The 18,584-nt window shown below is 33.2% G+C and overlaps 1 protein-coding gene across 2 annotated transcripts; it reads left to right on the top strand.

Moving 5' to 3' along the window:
- The first annotated feature begins 3,034 nt into the window (after positions 1 to 3,034).
- Positions 3,035 to 17,915, top strand: LOC140892547 (protein ENHANCED DISEASE RESISTANCE 2). Of its 2 annotated transcripts, XM_073301471.1 has the most exons (22): positions 3,035 to 3,566; positions 4,156 to 4,230; positions 4,392 to 4,445; positions 5,094 to 5,159; positions 5,609 to 5,667; positions 6,086 to 6,162; positions 6,797 to 6,922; positions 7,844 to 7,878; positions 8,060 to 8,160; positions 8,231 to 8,326; positions 9,488 to 9,552; positions 10,085 to 10,156; positions 10,845 to 11,015; positions 11,601 to 11,809; positions 11,899 to 11,965; positions 12,091 to 12,266; positions 13,807 to 13,908; positions 14,974 to 15,021; positions 15,485 to 15,628; positions 15,723 to 15,818; positions 16,567 to 16,668; positions 17,615 to 17,915. In XM_073301471.1, exons 1-22 carry the CDS (start codon positions 3,270 to 3,272, stop codon positions 17,705 to 17,707), a joined length of 2,331 nt encoding a protein of 776 aa, XP_073157572.1. In that variant the 5' UTR covers positions 3,035 to 3,269; the 3' UTR covers positions 17,708 to 17,915. The 2 variants fall into 2 exon arrangements, with proteins under 2 accessions (XP_073157572.1, XP_073157573.1); XM_073301472.1 differs by lacking the exon at positions 5,609 to 5,667 and having other exon boundaries at positions 3,503 to 3,566.
- The last annotated feature ends 669 nt before the right edge of the window (positions 17,916 to 18,584 follow it).

Raw genomic sequence — 18,584 nt, 5'->3', positions numbered from 1 at the left:
GAATACTAGTAAAAAAAAATATCATATTGTTTCCAAACTTAATTTGGGTTTTATCGATTTTTTTGTTGTAATTTTTAATTATTTTATTTTTAGTATTTTTATTCAGTTTACATACACAGATCATTAGGAGACAGATGTTAAATCTAATCATGTTATTTGAAGAATTAATTTTAAGGCAAACTGTTCAATTTTAGGTCAATCATGTCTTCCAAGTACATGTCCGAGTTTTAAAAGAAGAAAAAGAAATCAAAAAATTGAAGAATTAATTAAAAGTCAAGTCGAGAATCTATTATATATTGTTAAGTTTGAGGCATACATAGTATAACTACTTTGGTAGATTATGTCATACCAATTTTATCTTCGAAACCCTTATCTCATAACTAACCTAATTCTTTAAATAATAAAAACATATATAACATTAAATATAGATTATTTAAATTTTATTATATTTCATATAAAATTTTGTAATGCGCAAATATAAATTATATTTTAGATATTAATTTATATGCACGCATCGTGTGCATACAAATTACTAGTATCAATAAGTAATTTGTTTTTTGTGATGATTTTGGACATTTTTTAACTTATTATTTAATTACAATAGAAATATTTTGAATATCGCGTGTTTAATTTTTTTTATATTGTTTTAATATATTGATTTAATTATAAAAAGTTGTTATGCGACTAAAAAAATATGAGCATACATTATAAATTAGGGGTCCTTTTTTTAAAAATGGACTCAGACCTAAAAGTTGTTAGGATCGGCCCTCGCAACAAGTTAGATCAAAATAATGAATAATTTAAAAATAAAATAAATAATAAGTTCGGATTTATATTAAGAAAATTATAAATGTGAAAAAAAACTACAGCGATTTAAACGATATTTTAGTGATACATTTTTGGCATAATGAAAAATTTTATTTCACGATAGGAATAATATATAATTGTGGGAGCCATATTTCTACTTTATATATTGTTTATCTTGTTATTTTTTGAAAAATCAACTTGTCCAAGTGCCATGATTTATCTATTTATTATTTTTTAGAAAATGAAAAATAAAATAATTTATCAAATAGAATCAATGTATTATTATTTATATAATAAATATCTTCACTAGCTTTAAAAGAAAAATATATTCACTAAGACAATATACTGTGTTTTCGAAAGAAAAAAGACAATATAATGAAATTGTTATTCGCAAAAACTTTTTTTTTTTTGACACGCATCCACTGATATTCATATCCATTAATGACAGCTTGGACAAGTCAATATTGGACTTAAAATCCATTTAATGATGGTTGAGAAAAAAAAGCATTAAATGATGAATCCATGATTGCCGACAATTTATACATTATAAAAGGGTTGGCCCGAAGGATATCCCATTTTATATGATTCAAAATTTATTCGCTTGTGTTAGGTTAAATTGAGGGATGTGCACGACTGGTAGAGATCTTATGGATGGAGCAATATGTCCAACTCCCAAATCATATCCCCACAATATTTCAGCAGGGAATATGCTTCACACGATGATCGAATCCGTAATGCTGGAAAATTTTTTTCCACGTCACCCCAGGTCTTACCAACTCGTCTATGCCCTTATGGAGGCCGACAATTTATACATACTAGAATTTGGAGTGGAGTATATACACACCTAGAGTGGAGAAAAAAACATGTGCATTTCAATATATATATATATATAGGAATTTTCGACTGCCCAACCATGTTTTTCCACTTGGTGCGTGACTACTAAAATCCGATAGTGGGTTTTAATGATGCGGAAAAAAAAAGAAAAACCACTAAAATCCACTTTAGTGGTCGTGGACCAAGTAGAGAAATATGGTTGGGCAGCTGAAAATTTATATATATATATATATATTAAGAATTGATAAAGGATAAAATTTTGAAAAAATATAGAAAAAATAAGATATGTATGTTAGATAAAAATGAAGATAATTTAATCATTTAAAGGCTAACTTAAAAAAGATATGTTTTAAATTTATAATTAATTGGGAAGAAATTTTGGTATGGCACCAAAATGGTTAGTACGAGAAGTGTAACTATATATATAATACTGGTATATGTGTTGCGTGTTTGTACGCTTTTTTAATCAATTCAATATATATTTAAATAAGAATAATATTACAGTTATAAAAATTAATGAAAAATCATATTGTTTATATGAGAGTCATGCCATAATTTTAAAAATTACTTAAGAACTAAAATGCGATATGAAATATTGAGCTAAAATAAAATGACAAAGAAAAACATAAAAAATGTAATATTTAAATCATATAAGGATAATTTGACAAAAAAAAATCGATGTTCTCTTTTTTTTGCAATTAGATCGATTTTTTATATTTAGCATAAATATATAACATAGATATGTGTATATACCTGTATAAAACATGAATAAAAAAATATATCTAACTAAAATTTTAGAGTAACAACATAAATTTTATGAGATTTATTATTTTTTAATTTTCCGTATTAATCTGATAAGTTCTCGATTTACTCATATATTACTCGTTTAACACGTGTTACATGCGCATCGAAGTTAATAACAATTAAAGATCATGTCAACAATTCTTTATCAATCAGTACAATCTTAACAAACACACCAAACATACACTCGAAATTGTGGTTCTCATTGCGAAACACATTGGATGTTTGGCTTCCTAACTCAATGACTAAACAAAGATAGATGAATAACTCGCTCGCAAACAACCTCAAATTTATTTCGAGCTTACATCCGCGAGAGGGAAAGTTTTATGTTGTTCTTGGGGTGACAGATCAATGGTCCAAATTGATATGCAGATCATTTGGGAACCATTGATTTAGGCAGAACATAGAACTTTCTCGCAGGAGATGTTATTTTTAATAACATCGATATATAAATAAATAAATAAAAAAAGCTAAAAACATGACACCCCATGATATAATATAGCAACTAAAGTAATCTTTTCACCTAATGAGTTATAAATGGATATTATATTGAATATGGACTTTTGATAGATAGTGTCTACGTGTACACGCAAAGCACACACAACAATGTCGTCAGTGACTCAATTCTTGGGAGAAGTCGGCAGCAAGAGATGCCACATGCCCACAAATTCCTTGTTTAGTCGACTTTCGGGTGTTGGTTGTTCTTGATTTTGACTTCATTCGCACCACGTCTGCAACTACCCTTTTCCATTTTTCTATTATTATCCAATTTCTACAGCCTACCCATCTATCTTTCCACGTTCACGCGCAGATCTTGATTCTTGCCTATGGCTTCAGCACCCATGACGAAAATGCTGGGGAGTGAGGCAGAATCACCGGCGAGTATGGGCTCGGAGTCTGGCTCCGAGCGGCGGGTGACCAATGGTTCTGGCAAACAGAATGGCAATCACAGCGCCAGTATCAGGAGCAACAGCGATCACGGGGAGAGGTTTGAGTATTCCGGGTGGGTTTATCATCTGGGAGTCAATTCAATTGGGCATGAGTATTGCCATTTCCGTTTCTTGTTCATCCGCGGCAAGTATGTGGAGATGTACAAACGCGACCCCCATGAGAATCCCGGCTTGGTACGTGCTTTTGCCCCTTTTTGGCTTTTGAAATGATTGCAAATAAAGTTTATTTGTTTGTTTGGTTTTTTTTATTAAAAAAAAAAGAAAAAAGAGAGAGAGGCTTCTACACAGGAGAAAGTTTGCTTGAGAACGCGTGGTTAATTTTTTAATATGGTTTGCACGATGAGGAATGGGTCAAAGTAATGTGCATCTTATTCCATTGATGGTTCATATATTGAGATGTTTGAGGGATCAGTGATATGAGGGACTATACACTCTTGCTAATGCTTTCTCTATAGTCAAACCGCATAGGCAGCCCTAAGTTTCCTTGTTTTATGGAATTTTGGTTGAAAACTTACCATCAACTTTGAATATTTCTTAATTGTAGTACTTCTGGCCATATTGGCACTTGCATCTCTATCTCACTAATGTGCTAGTTTCATGCATATGTACACGTTTGGTCATGAATATACACAATATACCATGGTCATTTTGTTGAGGTCCATGCCTCTTGTTACTGGAATATTTAGAGAACTTTCATAGCAAAGTTGTTTATTAAATATAATCTCTGCAACGTGTTTTTCTGTCCAATAATTGCATATTCCAGAAGCCCATTCACAGGGGTGCCATAGGGAATACACTTATGGTGGAAGAGTCAGGACGTCGGAAGGTTAACCGTGGTGTAAGGGCTCTTCAACTCTTACATTGTTTTGATGGACGTTTTACTGAACTTCATTTGTTCTCTCTTTTGTTCTGTTTTACTCCTATGGGTTATTGGAGCAAATATTATGCGTTATAATAAATATAGCTGATTCCCCTGCGTATATTTGGTTTGTTTTGTAGGATCTTTATGTTCTAAGGTTCTACAATCGGTTAGATGAAACCAAAAAGGGAGAAGTAAGTTATAGTTTGATTACGTTTGATACATTAAAGAAAGTGAGTTTGAATATATGAAGAAGACATCCATCATTACTGCTGTAGCTGCTATCATAATTATCTGCATTTGCATTTTGCTCCACTTTCTCTCAAGTTCTGAATTTTTATTTATAAGATATTCCGAAAAAGAGACTTATCTATCAGCCTTATTAACAATGCATGTTAATTTTTTTATAGTAACTTTGTGAAGCATTAGTTCTGAATTATTTTCCATTTCTATGGGTCTCGGACTTACATAACATGGATTTTTCACTGAAGTTAAGTTTTCAGGAGCAAATGATCCTTGACTCAACTGTGAGAATCAGCATGTATTAATAAGACCTTATTTTCTTCCAAATACGAAATCTTCGTCCTGTTCTTGCATACTTGCGGAGATCACCAAGCTAAATGATGCACATCTTGAAGATAACTTCATGAACAAGATTTCCATAGAACTATGTGTTTAGGTCATGAGGTTGCTTCATATTCCTTTAAGTGTGTAAAGCCTTAATGTATGTTTTTGGGCTTTTGCTCAGGATGCCATCATTATGCTGCTGCGAGTTACTTTTATATTGTTGTGCTTTTATAATTTGGGTTGCTCACATTGAATAATTATTTGGCTGCTGCAAGATTGCTTGTGCTTCTGCTGGTGATGCCCGGAAATGGATGGAAGCATTTGATCAGGCTAAGCAACAGGTAGTGTGATAAGCTTTTCAGATCTTACACTTTTCTTGTTCACGAAATTGTGAGATTAGTTTTTTCATTGTTATGGCGTTGCCTTTGTTTCATTCTCACTCTTAGACTGTTATATTGATGGCCATTTTTTTAGCCTTGACGGGCGTTCTTGACGTTCTAAGATAAATTGTTTTATAAATTGTGTGTTTATGTTTTTATAAGACTTGCTGATTGCAGTTGATGTTACACAGAGCCATTCAACATTTATATGCATTTTTTATTGATTGTTATGATTACAATGTAATATGGATATCATTTTTTTTGTCAAGAAATGAGATCCATTATAATTATAAGACGCTCACCATGCACCTAACAAGTTTCCCTATAACAGAGTTATCACACTATAAAATTGATTTTGAAATTTTGGATAATTATTCCGCTCATGCGTCTCACTATATGTTGTATTGAAGGTAGAGTATGAGCTTTCAAGAGACAGAAGCGTGAGAAACAAGCTGAACATGGAGGATGAGTATGTTCATCCACTCAAATTTTTTTGTGGAATTCTTATTCAGAGATTTTGAGTCGTCTTCTATTTTTTTTTTCCATCATGAAGTACTTCACCAGATCAGTCCCGATGAATAATAAACTTCCACGTCATGACACATTACTTTGTTGCTACTCCTACACGACTATGCCAAGGTTGACATTTTGAGAAGAGTGCAACTACGGGAAAATGTTCAAACTGCTTGCATTTTGATCTTAGAAAATTTTAATTCTGAATGATTATGTGTAGTATTATGCATGTTTGCCATGCAGTTCTAGATGTAGTAATGCCATTATGATTTGTTATGTAATCGTATAGTTTATCTTTTAGGCTTACACTTTGAGCTATATGAGTTACACACACACACACACAAAAATTGTAACATCGATTTTCTTTTTGGAAGGATTAACCTGGAGGAACATCGGCCTAGAGTACGGCGTTATGCGCATGGTTTGAAGAAGCTAATAAGGATTGGGCAAGGTGAGGCAGCATTATGTGGTTGACATTCTTCTTAGTGGCCTTAATTGGGTTATGAGTATGGAATTAATTAAATTATTGCTTTATAGGATCTTATACACATGTATTGAACTATTGATATATTTAGACAATTGTTAGAGAGATATTCTCCTTATCAAAATGTTCCATTGCTTTTATTTTTTTCTACATCACGGCATCACCTCCATGGAGCTCGTGTGCATGAACATGTGTGAAAGTAATTGTTCTTGTTTCTTGTTATCAGCTGTGTAAACAAAATAAATAATTCTAGATCAAAGGTCTTGTTTTTCAAATGACTTTGACCTTGTCTTTTATGCTTCAACGAAATGTTTTTGCAACAAGCCTGGTTACCTTAGTTTTAAACTATGAAACTATAAAAAACCATAACTCTTATTCTTCAATGTAATGATTATATGTGCCAAAATATCTTGAGTGCGTGCAGCATTTTTCTTTTCTTGTGTACTTATATTTTGCTTTGTACCATATCATAGAATTGCCCTATGGTTGTAGTAGGTCAACAGATCTTTTCTGTGATTTATTTTTGGCGAATTTAGTTGCTGTTCTGTGATTAGAAATATCAAATATTGTTTTGTGATTGCTTTATCTGTGCTGTAAACAGGGCCTGAAATGCTTTTGCGCAAAACCTCGGACTTGGGTTCTGGTGGTAGATTGGATGCATATTTTGATGCCGATGGTGGAGATGTGGTCGAAGCGTATGAATGGAAATGTGTCCGTACGATTAATGGTAAACTTGTGTTCTTATTTTAAATAATATTTAGTATTATCTTTCTGAACATAAAAACAAAAAAAAAAAAAATTCATTTATCTTACACTCTGCATTTCATCATTTAAGTTTAACATGAATGGTTCGCTTTTTGTAATTAATATTGTTTGTATCTTTATTAGCATATAATCTCGTTTCCTATCCAAAAAAGAAAGAAAGCATTAGCATGAATGATAAAAATGATTCTTTAAAATACAAATTTAACAGCATTGTGTATCATGTGCTGGGGGTTGACTCCATGATGGTCTTATGCACGTTACTAATTTTTCTTTGTTTTTTTGTTTTTCCGGAATTATTTAATTTAAAATGAACTCTTCCATTTCTATTAAAGTATGAAGGAGCTTTTCTTCTGTAACATATGTGAGTGGCCGGGAGGATACTGGCACGCATTCTTACACACATAGTTGAATATGTAACTGTGTGTCTTCTGATGACTTGAACGTTTTGACAAAGTGGCCAATCAATGTTGAACATAGAACATTCTCTAAATTGGGATATAAGGCATGGTTTTAATGAGGGACCCAGATACAAGTTGAAGACATGGATATAGGTGCTTCTTGATCTTCTCTTGAATCTGGATGTCTGCAAGTGTGATAGTCAGCAGCATTTGGAAGTCAGATACTTGGTCCAAAAGTGTAGTTCTTAGTTTTTAGATGTGTTAAAATTTTAGCCTGGCGAAACATCAACGTTCTATGAATTTCTGACAGTGATTGTGATAAATTTCATTAAATTTATAAAATGGAGGAATGCCTTGTCTGAGAATAGGATGTGATCACTTGTGGACTTGAATAAGGATTCTTGCTTTGATATTATTTGGTACATATAAGAATTCTATCCTACTGAGAGAACTTTGCCTAACATATGTTCTTGTTTGGGTTTCAGGTGTGAGAATATTTGAAGACATTGCCCACTCAAAGGTAGATAGTTGATGAAAATGTCACTGTAATTGTCATGTTGTGCATATTTCAAACTTTTTTAACACGTCATTCTACTCTTGGTTTGTTTTGGACTGGAGACGAGAATGCATCTCACTTCATATTAAATTCTAATTTGGATTTTAGCATAATGATTTCATCGAATGCTTTACTTCTTTTGAAGAGTGGCAAAGGCATTCTTGTCAAAGCTGTTGGTGTTGTTGATGCCAGTGCAGATACTGTTTTTGAAGTTGTATTGAGTACTGAGCGACATACGAGATACGAGTGAGTTGGTCTGATTAATGAATATGGTTTTTGCCTTTCGACTGAAAAATAGTTAATGGATCTTTTACAGGTGGGATTCATTAATAGGTGACTTGGAGTTGGTGGATTCAATAAATGGACACTATGATGTTGTGTATGGGACGTTTGATCCGCGTTATCTAACTCGGTATGTTTATTTTGCACCAATTTTCTTGTATTATAATATTCTCTTTTGGAGATAAAAGAGGACTCATTGAACATTTTGTTTAAATCTCATCAAATCTTTTGTTAACACTTCCATAGAAGAATCCTAACATTTTTATTTATTGGTCAACTTTATACCCTTTTGGCTTCACATTGTAAGGTAACTGATATACGAGAGAACTTGATCAATGATTTTGTAACCACAGTATGCTCCTAGTTTGAAACTTATTGGAAGAACTGTTTCCCTTGTTTGGGGACCTGTAAAGGTTTGAGTTCATACCAAGTTATTGACTATGTTGAGCAATAGTGTCGTGCTTTGACTTTATCATTTTCAGAGATTGTAGTGCCTTATGTTTATCACTTTGAGGAACTGGGATGTTCATTTTGATTGAAAGTAAACTGTTTCAACCCACTGTGCCGATGAACTTTGCAAATCTTTTGCATTCTGAGAGTTAATGGCTGCATCTACGTGTGTTTTCTTCAAGGTGTTCCCTTCTATGTAATAACCCAGATATATGATTTTTTTTAAAGTGTAATTTAAATATAGCAGCGGCATGATATTATTGGCTTGAATTCACGCAATTGTAAGGCTATAGCCTTGCTTCCTGGTCGATTTTTTGGGTTTTTTTTGAGGTCTTATCATCTAATGTACCGTTTGAAGTTAAAGATAGGATAATAATATAGAGATAAATAATCTAATATGATAAAAAAATAAAATACAAAATGATAGTATTTGGTTTAATTGATAAATAATAGTGTGTTTGTTTCGATTGATGAAATTTTAAATAAGATTACCATTCTGTCCTTTTAAAATTAAGAAAATTTGAATAATATTATTTATTAAGGGTAATATAGTAATTTAAATTCAATGATTTGATTGATGTGAGATAAATAATTAACGATTTGATTGATGTAAGATAAATATTTAGTAGATAGATAAATAATAGGCTAATTAAAAATGAGATTGGATAAGATAAATTATCAATTGATTAATAATATGCAACTTCGAACGATGCCTAAATATTGCATTCTTATCTCTTTATTCTTTATTTCAATCCATTTCATGAAGAGAAAATGATGGTTTTGTTTTTGCTGTTATTTTCTGCCCATATCATTGGTCATCATTTATATGATCTATATGCAGGTGGAAGTCAAAAAAGGACTTTGTCTTTTCAAGGCAATGGTTTCGTGGACAAGATGGAACATACAGTAAGCATTTGCTATTCTGTGGCTTCTCCATGCTTGCATTCAGTTGGCTTCATTTGATGCAAAATCGTCACACTCAAATTCCCATAATCATTCACTTTTTGTTCTTGAAAATTGTTGAGAGATTTAGAAACTTATGTAAGTGAGCGATTCAATCAATTTGTCATACACAATACTTTCCTAAGACGCACTGTAAATAGTGGATCAATGTCTCCTGACTCTACTTGCCACAAAATCATCTTTCTCGAGTCTACTTTGAGTGGTAAGAGCCATTCTACAAAATTTTCGTCCATGATTCTTTTCTGCACTAATGCTTTCCAGGATTTTTTGTTTTAGTTTAATTTTATAATACATTTGACTTTCTGAAGACGAGAATAGATGTTCTGTGTTATTAGTATGGGATGATGTCAATTTTTTTCTTTGGAAATGACTGTCGTTCCTGGATTTGAGTAGTACATGCAATCTAAATCTGCTAATGTCTCCTAAAAGTCTAACCGTTTTGTGATTGACAGTCTTTGTTCACATATTTGCGCAGCAATCCTGCAGTTCCCCTCCGTACACAAGAAGCGGCCTTCAAGATCTGGATACAAACGCACTAAAATTAACCGTAATATGATTCAATATAATCAACATGAATTTCCAGTATTTGGTAATCAGTTTCTGTATTGTCCTTAAGAAGGTAGAGGAATTAGAGAATCGACTCATCTATATGCCTTTTCTTTTTGCGTTTATTTTTCCTGAAACAATAGAAGTTGAAGTTCATTGGTAACTGCTGGTGTATTTCCATATGACATGTGATGCCCAAATTTCATACTTTTGGAAGTCAATACAGTCATACAGATAACATGATTGAGCATTGCCTCTCCTTTTCATTTTCTGTTTGGTTTATCAAAATATTCTGAAGCATTGGCATCAGACTAGAAGGCAATTGCCTGCTTAGACTTTGTATGATAATCACATGATTGGAGATCGCATGAAATCTCAGTTGAAACAGATTTTCGATCTGTTGGCTATATAGTTTTCCCATGGGTCCAATGATCTTAAGGTGAAAGTCATCTTGTATCAAATACCACCTAATTAATAGCAGTTCTGCATGAGAGCCAAATTGTTATTCATTCTATGCGACTTTGTAGTTTATGGGTGCTTTGTCAGCATTTTCACCTGTAGCTCAAGTTTTTTCTTCTTCTATCGCCCTTTAATAATGTATTTCAGATAGCTTGATTGTCCTAAAATTTTCAAGTTAGCAGAAATTCAATGCCTGGTAGTTAACCTTTTCGATTTGCTTTATTATGTAGCTTCCACATGGGAAATTAGTAGTTTAAGCACATCTTCATCGTCAAAAACTGTTAGAAGTCTCGTGACACAAACACTGGAGATAAACCCCAAAGGTTGGCTTAAGTGGAGGAATAATCACTGCCAGAAGTTTGAAAAGACTGTTCCTTATGCATTGCTGAGTCAAGTAGCAGGTTGGTAATGTTCTTTTATCTGGATTTGCACATGATGTTGTGAAACATTACCGAGAGGAATCCCTTCCAATCGCTGATATGATTCCTGTCTGCTTTTCTTACCGCTTTCTAGACTTCTAGTGTTCCAACTGTTTCCTCATCCTCATAAAACTGGGGTTTCTCGTAAATATTAAAAGAGAGAAGATATAAGTCTTTAATTTTTTTTATAGGTAATTATAGTTAAATTGAAGTTCAAATAGAATCGTCTCCATGATTTCTTGTCTCATTGTTGTCCAAACTCCAAATTTTGAGCAATATAACCATTATGCTTCTTGATTATTTGAATGAGCTGGTATAACCAATTAAATTCTTATTTCTTTTTTCTTCTTTTGAAACCTGTGATCTAAAACTCAACTCTCTATGTAGAAGGCAACTATAGAAGCCCATTAACTGCCGTCAATTCCTTTAACCCCTTAAGTGATTCAACTCTGCTTAGCAATGCCTAACCTTCATCTATCCGGATTCTCTTCCTCTGCTCTAACACATGCCAATGCTTTACTTCTTTTTTGTTTCCTCGTATCCTTTATTACTTTATGATATGTTTAGGTCTCAAGGAATACGTAGCAGCAAATCCAACATTTACATCAGAATCACCTACCACGGTAGTTCATACAGCTGTATCCGATCATTCTGGGTCCTTTAGTGAATTTGAGGATGCAGAAACAGCAGATGAGTTTTATGATGCAATTGCTGCTGATTCTTCATCATCATCATCTGATGATGATGATAGTGACAATGAAATTGGAGTTAATAAGGTTATATTCCTTAGTTGGTGGCAGGAGAATTGTATCTTCTACTTTTAAAGGGCTTCGTGGTCTTTCTAAACTTTTGTTGTTTTTTGCAGGTAAGAAAAATTAAGCTGAAGAATGTTTCATGGGCTATAGCCGGTTTGGCACTAAAGAAGGCTTCAGGTACTTTATCCAATCACTCTATTAAGGAATAAACTATTTTTTTCCCGTTATTTTTTCCCTCTAACAATACATATATATTTGCATATGAAGTGTTCTTCAAACATTTCTCTAATTGATTTATACAGATCTAGACTCAAGTAATCAGTTGAACTCAAAGGTACCTCCAATCAACCTCGATTCAAGTCAGTTTCAAGGGTCTATGAGGAGAGCAAAGGATGAAGCTGATAAGAACTGTTGGTCTTCTCCAGATGGTTCTGGATTCATGATAAGAGGGAAGACATACTTGAAAGATAGCATAAAGGTCTATTCAGTATTTAAAATGCAATGTTTCCCTGGATATTTATATTCCATATCTTTGTGATTATGGTGATGTTAAATCAAATTTCCAACCTAAAATTTTTGCATAAATCAAGTGACATTGAGGGTTAAATTAAAGGTTTCCAGTATTTGGTGCATTGTAGAATGATCAACAAGTCTTTAATGCAAGGATGTTTTGCTTATACAATTAGTTGTAAAAACCAGAAAGGTGATAAACGTTGAAGAATAGGAAGAACAGCTGAAAGATATCACTTTTGAAAGACGTAAAGATCATAGAATCTCTTTGATGGCTTCCAAGGATATCTATTGAAGAAAGTAAATGAATTCTCGCCATTAAAATTGAATACTTCAAATATTTTATCGCTCTTTAATTGATTAAATTTATCAAAGTTGTTTCATATTTATGAACTTCTTTAAACCTATGTCTGCTTGTAAATAATTAGGAAACACTATGATCAAGGTGATTATTCTACAAGTTTGACTTATATTAATAATTTACAACCAGCTCTCAGAAAGGAAAAAAAATCAGAAACATTGAGTTCTGGAAAAAAGAAATATAATTCTGAAATTTTAACAAATGTCGAGAAAAAGATACCGCATAATTGCATCACACATAGTACAACATGTGGATACTGAAAGGACTATTTTACGAGTTATGTACCAATCAGGCAATCACCATCCCTTAAAGCTGAAAAGTGAGGATGATTATTCTTTTGTGTTATATCTTCTTTTTGTTGGCATTCTAATAAGATTTCCTGATTCTGTATCAATACAATGTGTCAATTTAAAATTGCATGAAAAATGTTAACTGCAAAAAGCTCATATCTGAATTCAAATGGAAACTGTGATAGAATTTAGCAGTCAATTCAATGATTATGTGTTTATGCGTTGAACGTGAATTTCTTTTAGATATTGAGAATCCTCTTATGTTCTCGAGTTAAGTTTTATAGGCATGGAAGTCGTTAAAAAATTATGTCCACGAATGAATATAACTTTTTGTTTGTACAAAGGAATACATCCAGGCGATTAAAGTCCTTTTTTAGAGTTGTTATTTATTATGAAGAATAAGAATGTAGCTTTCTGGTAATTCTTTACTGGTTTCCAGTTATTCTGATCTATAATCTGGATAAGAACTTCACGAGTATTTCAAGTTTATTCATCCAATATTTTTAGTAATCTAGTTTTGGTTTTAGCATTATATAATTGCTGATTTTTGTTTTTTTGTGATGGTGTACGAGGCCATCTTTCCTGATTTGATATCCTTCTGCAACCATTACCATTCCAGTATTCCTGCCTTTTAATCTTTATTGTTGAGTTCCCATTATAAAGCTGGAGTAAATCTAGTTCATTTACAAAGTAGACCAATCTTGTACAATGAAGTGTTCTACATAGATGTTTATAGCACAACGTTAGTTCAAATTTTTTTGCATTGGTTCTTTTATATTTATAGATTAGATAGATATTTTCTCTCGTACATTAACTAAAACCATCTAACTTAATCAAATTTTTGCTTCCTGATCCAGGTAAAAGGTGGCGAACCTCTTTTTACGCTCATTGCAGTCGACTGGTTTAAAGTGGAAGATTGTGTCACAAATGTTGCTTTGCATCCTAAAAGTATCGTTCAGGTAATGTAAAATATTGAGATTGCATCACTTCACATTATTGAAAAAGCTACAAGAGCTGATTTTCCTATTCTATTCTATACTGATTCTCTTAAGACTCGTAACTGAGAGCTATTGAGCTGTTACAGTTCGGAGTTTTAGTATGCTGACCAATGTTGTGCTCTTCTCAAATTGACTTTTGGAATGAAAGGATTTTTAAAGAAGCTGCTTATTCCACGATCTAAAATAGTATGGTAGCGACATCATTTTTCTATAATTATGCTCATAATAATTATTTTGGTAATTTACGAATTCAGAGTGAAGATACTGGGTTGAACATAGATGTGATCAACTGATTAATTGATTTAGGTTAAATCCATGGTATAGTAAAAAAATGTTTTTCAAACAGTGTCCCTTCACTAATTTGTGTCAGGATAGCATGGTTGTTTGGATTACGACGAGAACTCTGTACGGCTTTGAAACTCCTCTTTTATCGTCCCGCAATTTCCCTTGATTCTTGGTTGAATCATGAATGAAATACACAGTTCACGAATCCCTTAATTGCTTGGGCAAGATCAAATTTACGGTTCCGTTTTGGATTTCGAAGACCAAGAAGTTCATAGACTTTTCGATTACAGATTTGTATAGGGATTGGAGACTTATATTGTGCTAAGTTGACTCCGGGTTTTATTTCTTTTCCTGTGGACCTCTGGTCCACTTTTTGTAATATATATTTCGTTTCCCATAAAAAAAAAAAAGCGTTTTCTTTAAGTGCAATGAATGCCATTGAAGTTTAAGCAGTTCCACGTGAGTGTTGCCTTTTGTTTCTTACAGGATGCATAGATGTATATCCATGTTCCCCGCTGCATTTCCACATCGTTTTCTGATACATTATTTGTTTTTCTTATTCTGTTGCTTGCATTCTCTCTTATGACATAGCAACGTTTATAGTTAGAGTGTCTGCTTCAACAAAGAATTTGCTATCTCAAGAATTGTTTTATTTCACTGATGTAATTTTTCCCTAAGTATTTTCTGTTTTGTGATATCTGATTCAAAGAAATTTTTTTTCTTTCTTTCTCTCAATGGCAGAGTGAAGCTGGGAAAAAGCTTCCATTCATCCTTGTCATTAATCTTGAGGTGTGCTGATAACTGTTGTCTATTCCTTTTCTTCAGAGTATTGTGAAGATGCTGTTTAAATTCTATATATTTTGATTAGTTGTCTCAGTCTCATATTACTATATCAACTCCCTTTTCATTGTGTAACTTTATATTTTGCTTCGGAAACTCTATTGCAGGCAAAAAAACAAAATAGATGCTTGAGATTGGTTGGAACTAACGAACGTTGTAGCAATTGTCATACACACTTATTTTTGTGTCCTAGTGAAAAGCTCTTGTGATTTATAAAACAGCACTAATGCTCATTTTGTGCTGGGGACGTATTATTGTGCAAAAAAGTTGTAAAGCTAAAACATATAATGTATTTTAGATGCACAGAAGAATGATTGAAGCTGGAAAATTCTCATCTCAATGATATTTTAGATTTTTTTTTCCTCTTATTTCTTGTGGCAACCTTTTTATTTCACACTGTTTTCTTTGTCAGGTTCCAGCCAGACCGAACTACAGCCTGGTTATGTATTTTGCGGCAGACAGACCCATAAACAAAAGTTCCTTGTTGGGTAAATTTGTCGATGGCACTGATATGTTTCGTGATTCAAGATTCAAGCTTATTCCTAGCATTATTCAGGTAAGCCTATCTCTGATCTCACGAAGTGGTGTCTTTTTGTGAGCCATGCCTGACATTCTCGTAAATCATAATTTGTCTAAATTTCTTATAACAGGGATACTGGATGGTAAAGCGTGCTGTTGGAACAAAAGCTTGCCTTCTGGGAAAAGCAGTAACATGCAAATACCTCAGGCAAGATAATTTTCTGGAGGTGAGAAATCATTCTTTGTTCCCATCATGCTAACATGTGGTGGCTTTCGTTCACAGTGCTGCATCTATTCTTGCTGCCTCTGAGCTGATTTAGTTAAACCTTAGAAGTATTTTGGGCTTCATTTTTTGCGTTACTCTGCAAGTGAGGACAAGTTGTTCACTGCTTATTGAAATGGTCGATCGCTCGGATTCTACTTTTGTTACTGTTTGTATATCAACCTTATGGTGAACAGGTTGAAATTTTGAGATGGCCTGATACTCTGCTTTACTAGCTAGTTAGTCCTTTGAAACGAATTAGTGGAGCTTGTGGCCTGGTCTGAGATTTACTCAAAACGTCGAACAGTAATTCTTAATCTTGATTGAAAGAATGCTAGAGCTGATACCACGTTTCTACTTGTGTATCAAATAGATTGAACCAATTACATGGGAACTTTAAAAAGAATTCAATATCATTGTTGGCAACTAAAATCACCAGGATTTTGTTGGGTCAAAATTTCCAGTGAGACTTCTCCAAAGAACCTTGTGGACTGGAAAGCAAGATATATGTGGCACTGTGATATTTCTGCTTACTGATCATTGTTTTATCTTACATCATTGGGTGGACTATGTTGCAGTCCCATGATAACTTCCACTTGTCTGTTCAGTCTTGCTGTATTTGCAACTTATTAGCTACAAAGTTTCTCTGGTATCGAATATGGCGGCCTTTGAAATTTTTACAGATTGGAATTGATGAATAACCCATCCTGCAGATTGATGTAGATATTGGTTCATCATCCGTAGCAAGAAGTGTCGTAGGTCTTGTCCTTGGATATGTCACAAGCATTGTTGTTGATCTTGCAATTGTGATAGAGGTTCGTGTATTGTTATTTCCCTTTGCCACTTAATTTTACTGAAAAAAATTGAATCAATATAGTGATGTTTTAGAATTGACAGACTGAATCATCTTGAGATTGAAATTCCTTAGGCATTCACATGTATGATCATTCCTGAGAAGCTATGGGTTCTCATGTGCTTATGGGACAACATTTATTTTGGTTTTAGCCACTCTTAAGTTATCGTCAAAGGGAAACTTTTCCCCATTTTCCATATAAAATATAATTTATATTCTCCGGTCAACTTTGAAGAATAAATTCCATTCTCTTTTCACCAAAAGCTTATTCCATTGGCTTACCTTTTCTATCAGCCAAATTTCAGCATAGCGGGTTCTTTGGTGTTTCTGCTTGCTGTAATGTGATATTCACATCTTTTATTATGTCTTTTTATTCGACATGTTATCACTAAATTAAAGCACGTTTGGTTTGTCTTCGGCTGTGGCTTGTAAGCAACTACAGAAACCTTTATGTTTCCATATAAATCTTAGCAAGTTCACTTTTGTGAATAGATGTAAACTTGAACGATTCTGAACGTATCTTTGAAAACTTAAACACTTTCATATCCGCTGTGTACATGGTGATGCAATGGCAAATTAATCCCAGTTCTCTATCTAAAAGAATGGAGCATTGTTTTAGCTTTATGAAAGTAAAATAAATCATGATTTTAGTAAGATACTCTTACTGGATGTTCTATAAGCTTAGGCAGTGTTTGGGAGAGCTTCTAGGTAGCACTTTTCAGTTTTTCGTTAACAAAATTTATCAAAATTTCAAATTTTTGTTAAGGAAAAGCTGAGAAGTGCTTTTCAGAAGCTCTCTCAGACACTACCTTAATCACTGCCTTAGCTTCTGGTTAACTACTAAAGTGAGATACATCATAAAGCATGCATGTTACATGTGAAGAATATGACGTCTCTCTTTATCACAGGCAAAAGAAGAAGCAGAACTCCCAGAATTTGTTCTTGGGACTGTTAGACTGAATCGTTTTCAGCTTGATTCTGCTGTAGCCTTGAAGGTTTGAGGTCACCGATTCATGCTACTTGTTGGATAAACATAACACACATGATTTTTGTCCACTTTATACTAGAGTACAGAAATTGGTACGTGCAGATATATTAATAGTACGATGGTTAAGCAAGCATTTGTACATTTTCTGGGTTGACATTGCGTATTGCATTCGGATTGTGAAATGGATGTATCTAAATAAGGCTTTTGGGATCAATTTTCCATGATGGCTATTTGTGAAAGCTGTTGATAACTGAACTCGGTTAATACTCTTGCAAAGCGACTCAAACTTTAGCTTTCATCATAATTTTGGAAAAAGTATTCGGTGTGACAAGGACTCGTCCAAATATTCATAAAATCACATGTATTTGTGTAGAATCTATCTAGCTTTTAGTATCCCATAAATATAGCATAGATCAACACACTATGCATATGAATCTTGAGTTTATTCGTGAAATGAGTCAACTTCGCTCATATTTACAAAAAAAATAATATATTTTTATAAATGATCTAAATGTGATATTCATCTCACCAAACTGACTTGTGAGATCGGGCTCAGTTCTCATAGGAGTTTTTGTGATGAATCTTTGTGGAGCATAGGATATAATTGAAGTATTGGAATGAAATAAGATAGGAATGAATCAATCTTAAAAATGACATCTTTCTTCTCTTCATTCAATATGAATTAACTTTTTTCATGAAGTTTCCTTACATTCAATATTTGTCTCGACATCTTTATCTTCGTTATTAGTGATCCATCCTTGTGAAGCTGTTTCACTAGGAAGTAACACATCAACTCATTTTTCTTCTCATCTTCTCGTTGATGATTGACACGAATTGAATATAAGACTAAATTGTTTAATTTCTGATGCGGGCGAAATAATTATGTCCCT

Source organism: Henckelia pumila, chromosome 3, assembly GCF_033568475.1.
Source record: "Henckelia pumila isolate YLH828 chromosome 3, ASM3356847v2, whole genome shotgun sequence".
NCBI classification, from domain to species: Eukaryota; Viridiplantae; Streptophyta; class Magnoliopsida; order Lamiales; family Gesneriaceae; genus Henckelia; species Henckelia pumila.
This window is presented reverse-complemented; position numbering and strand designations above follow the sequence as displayed.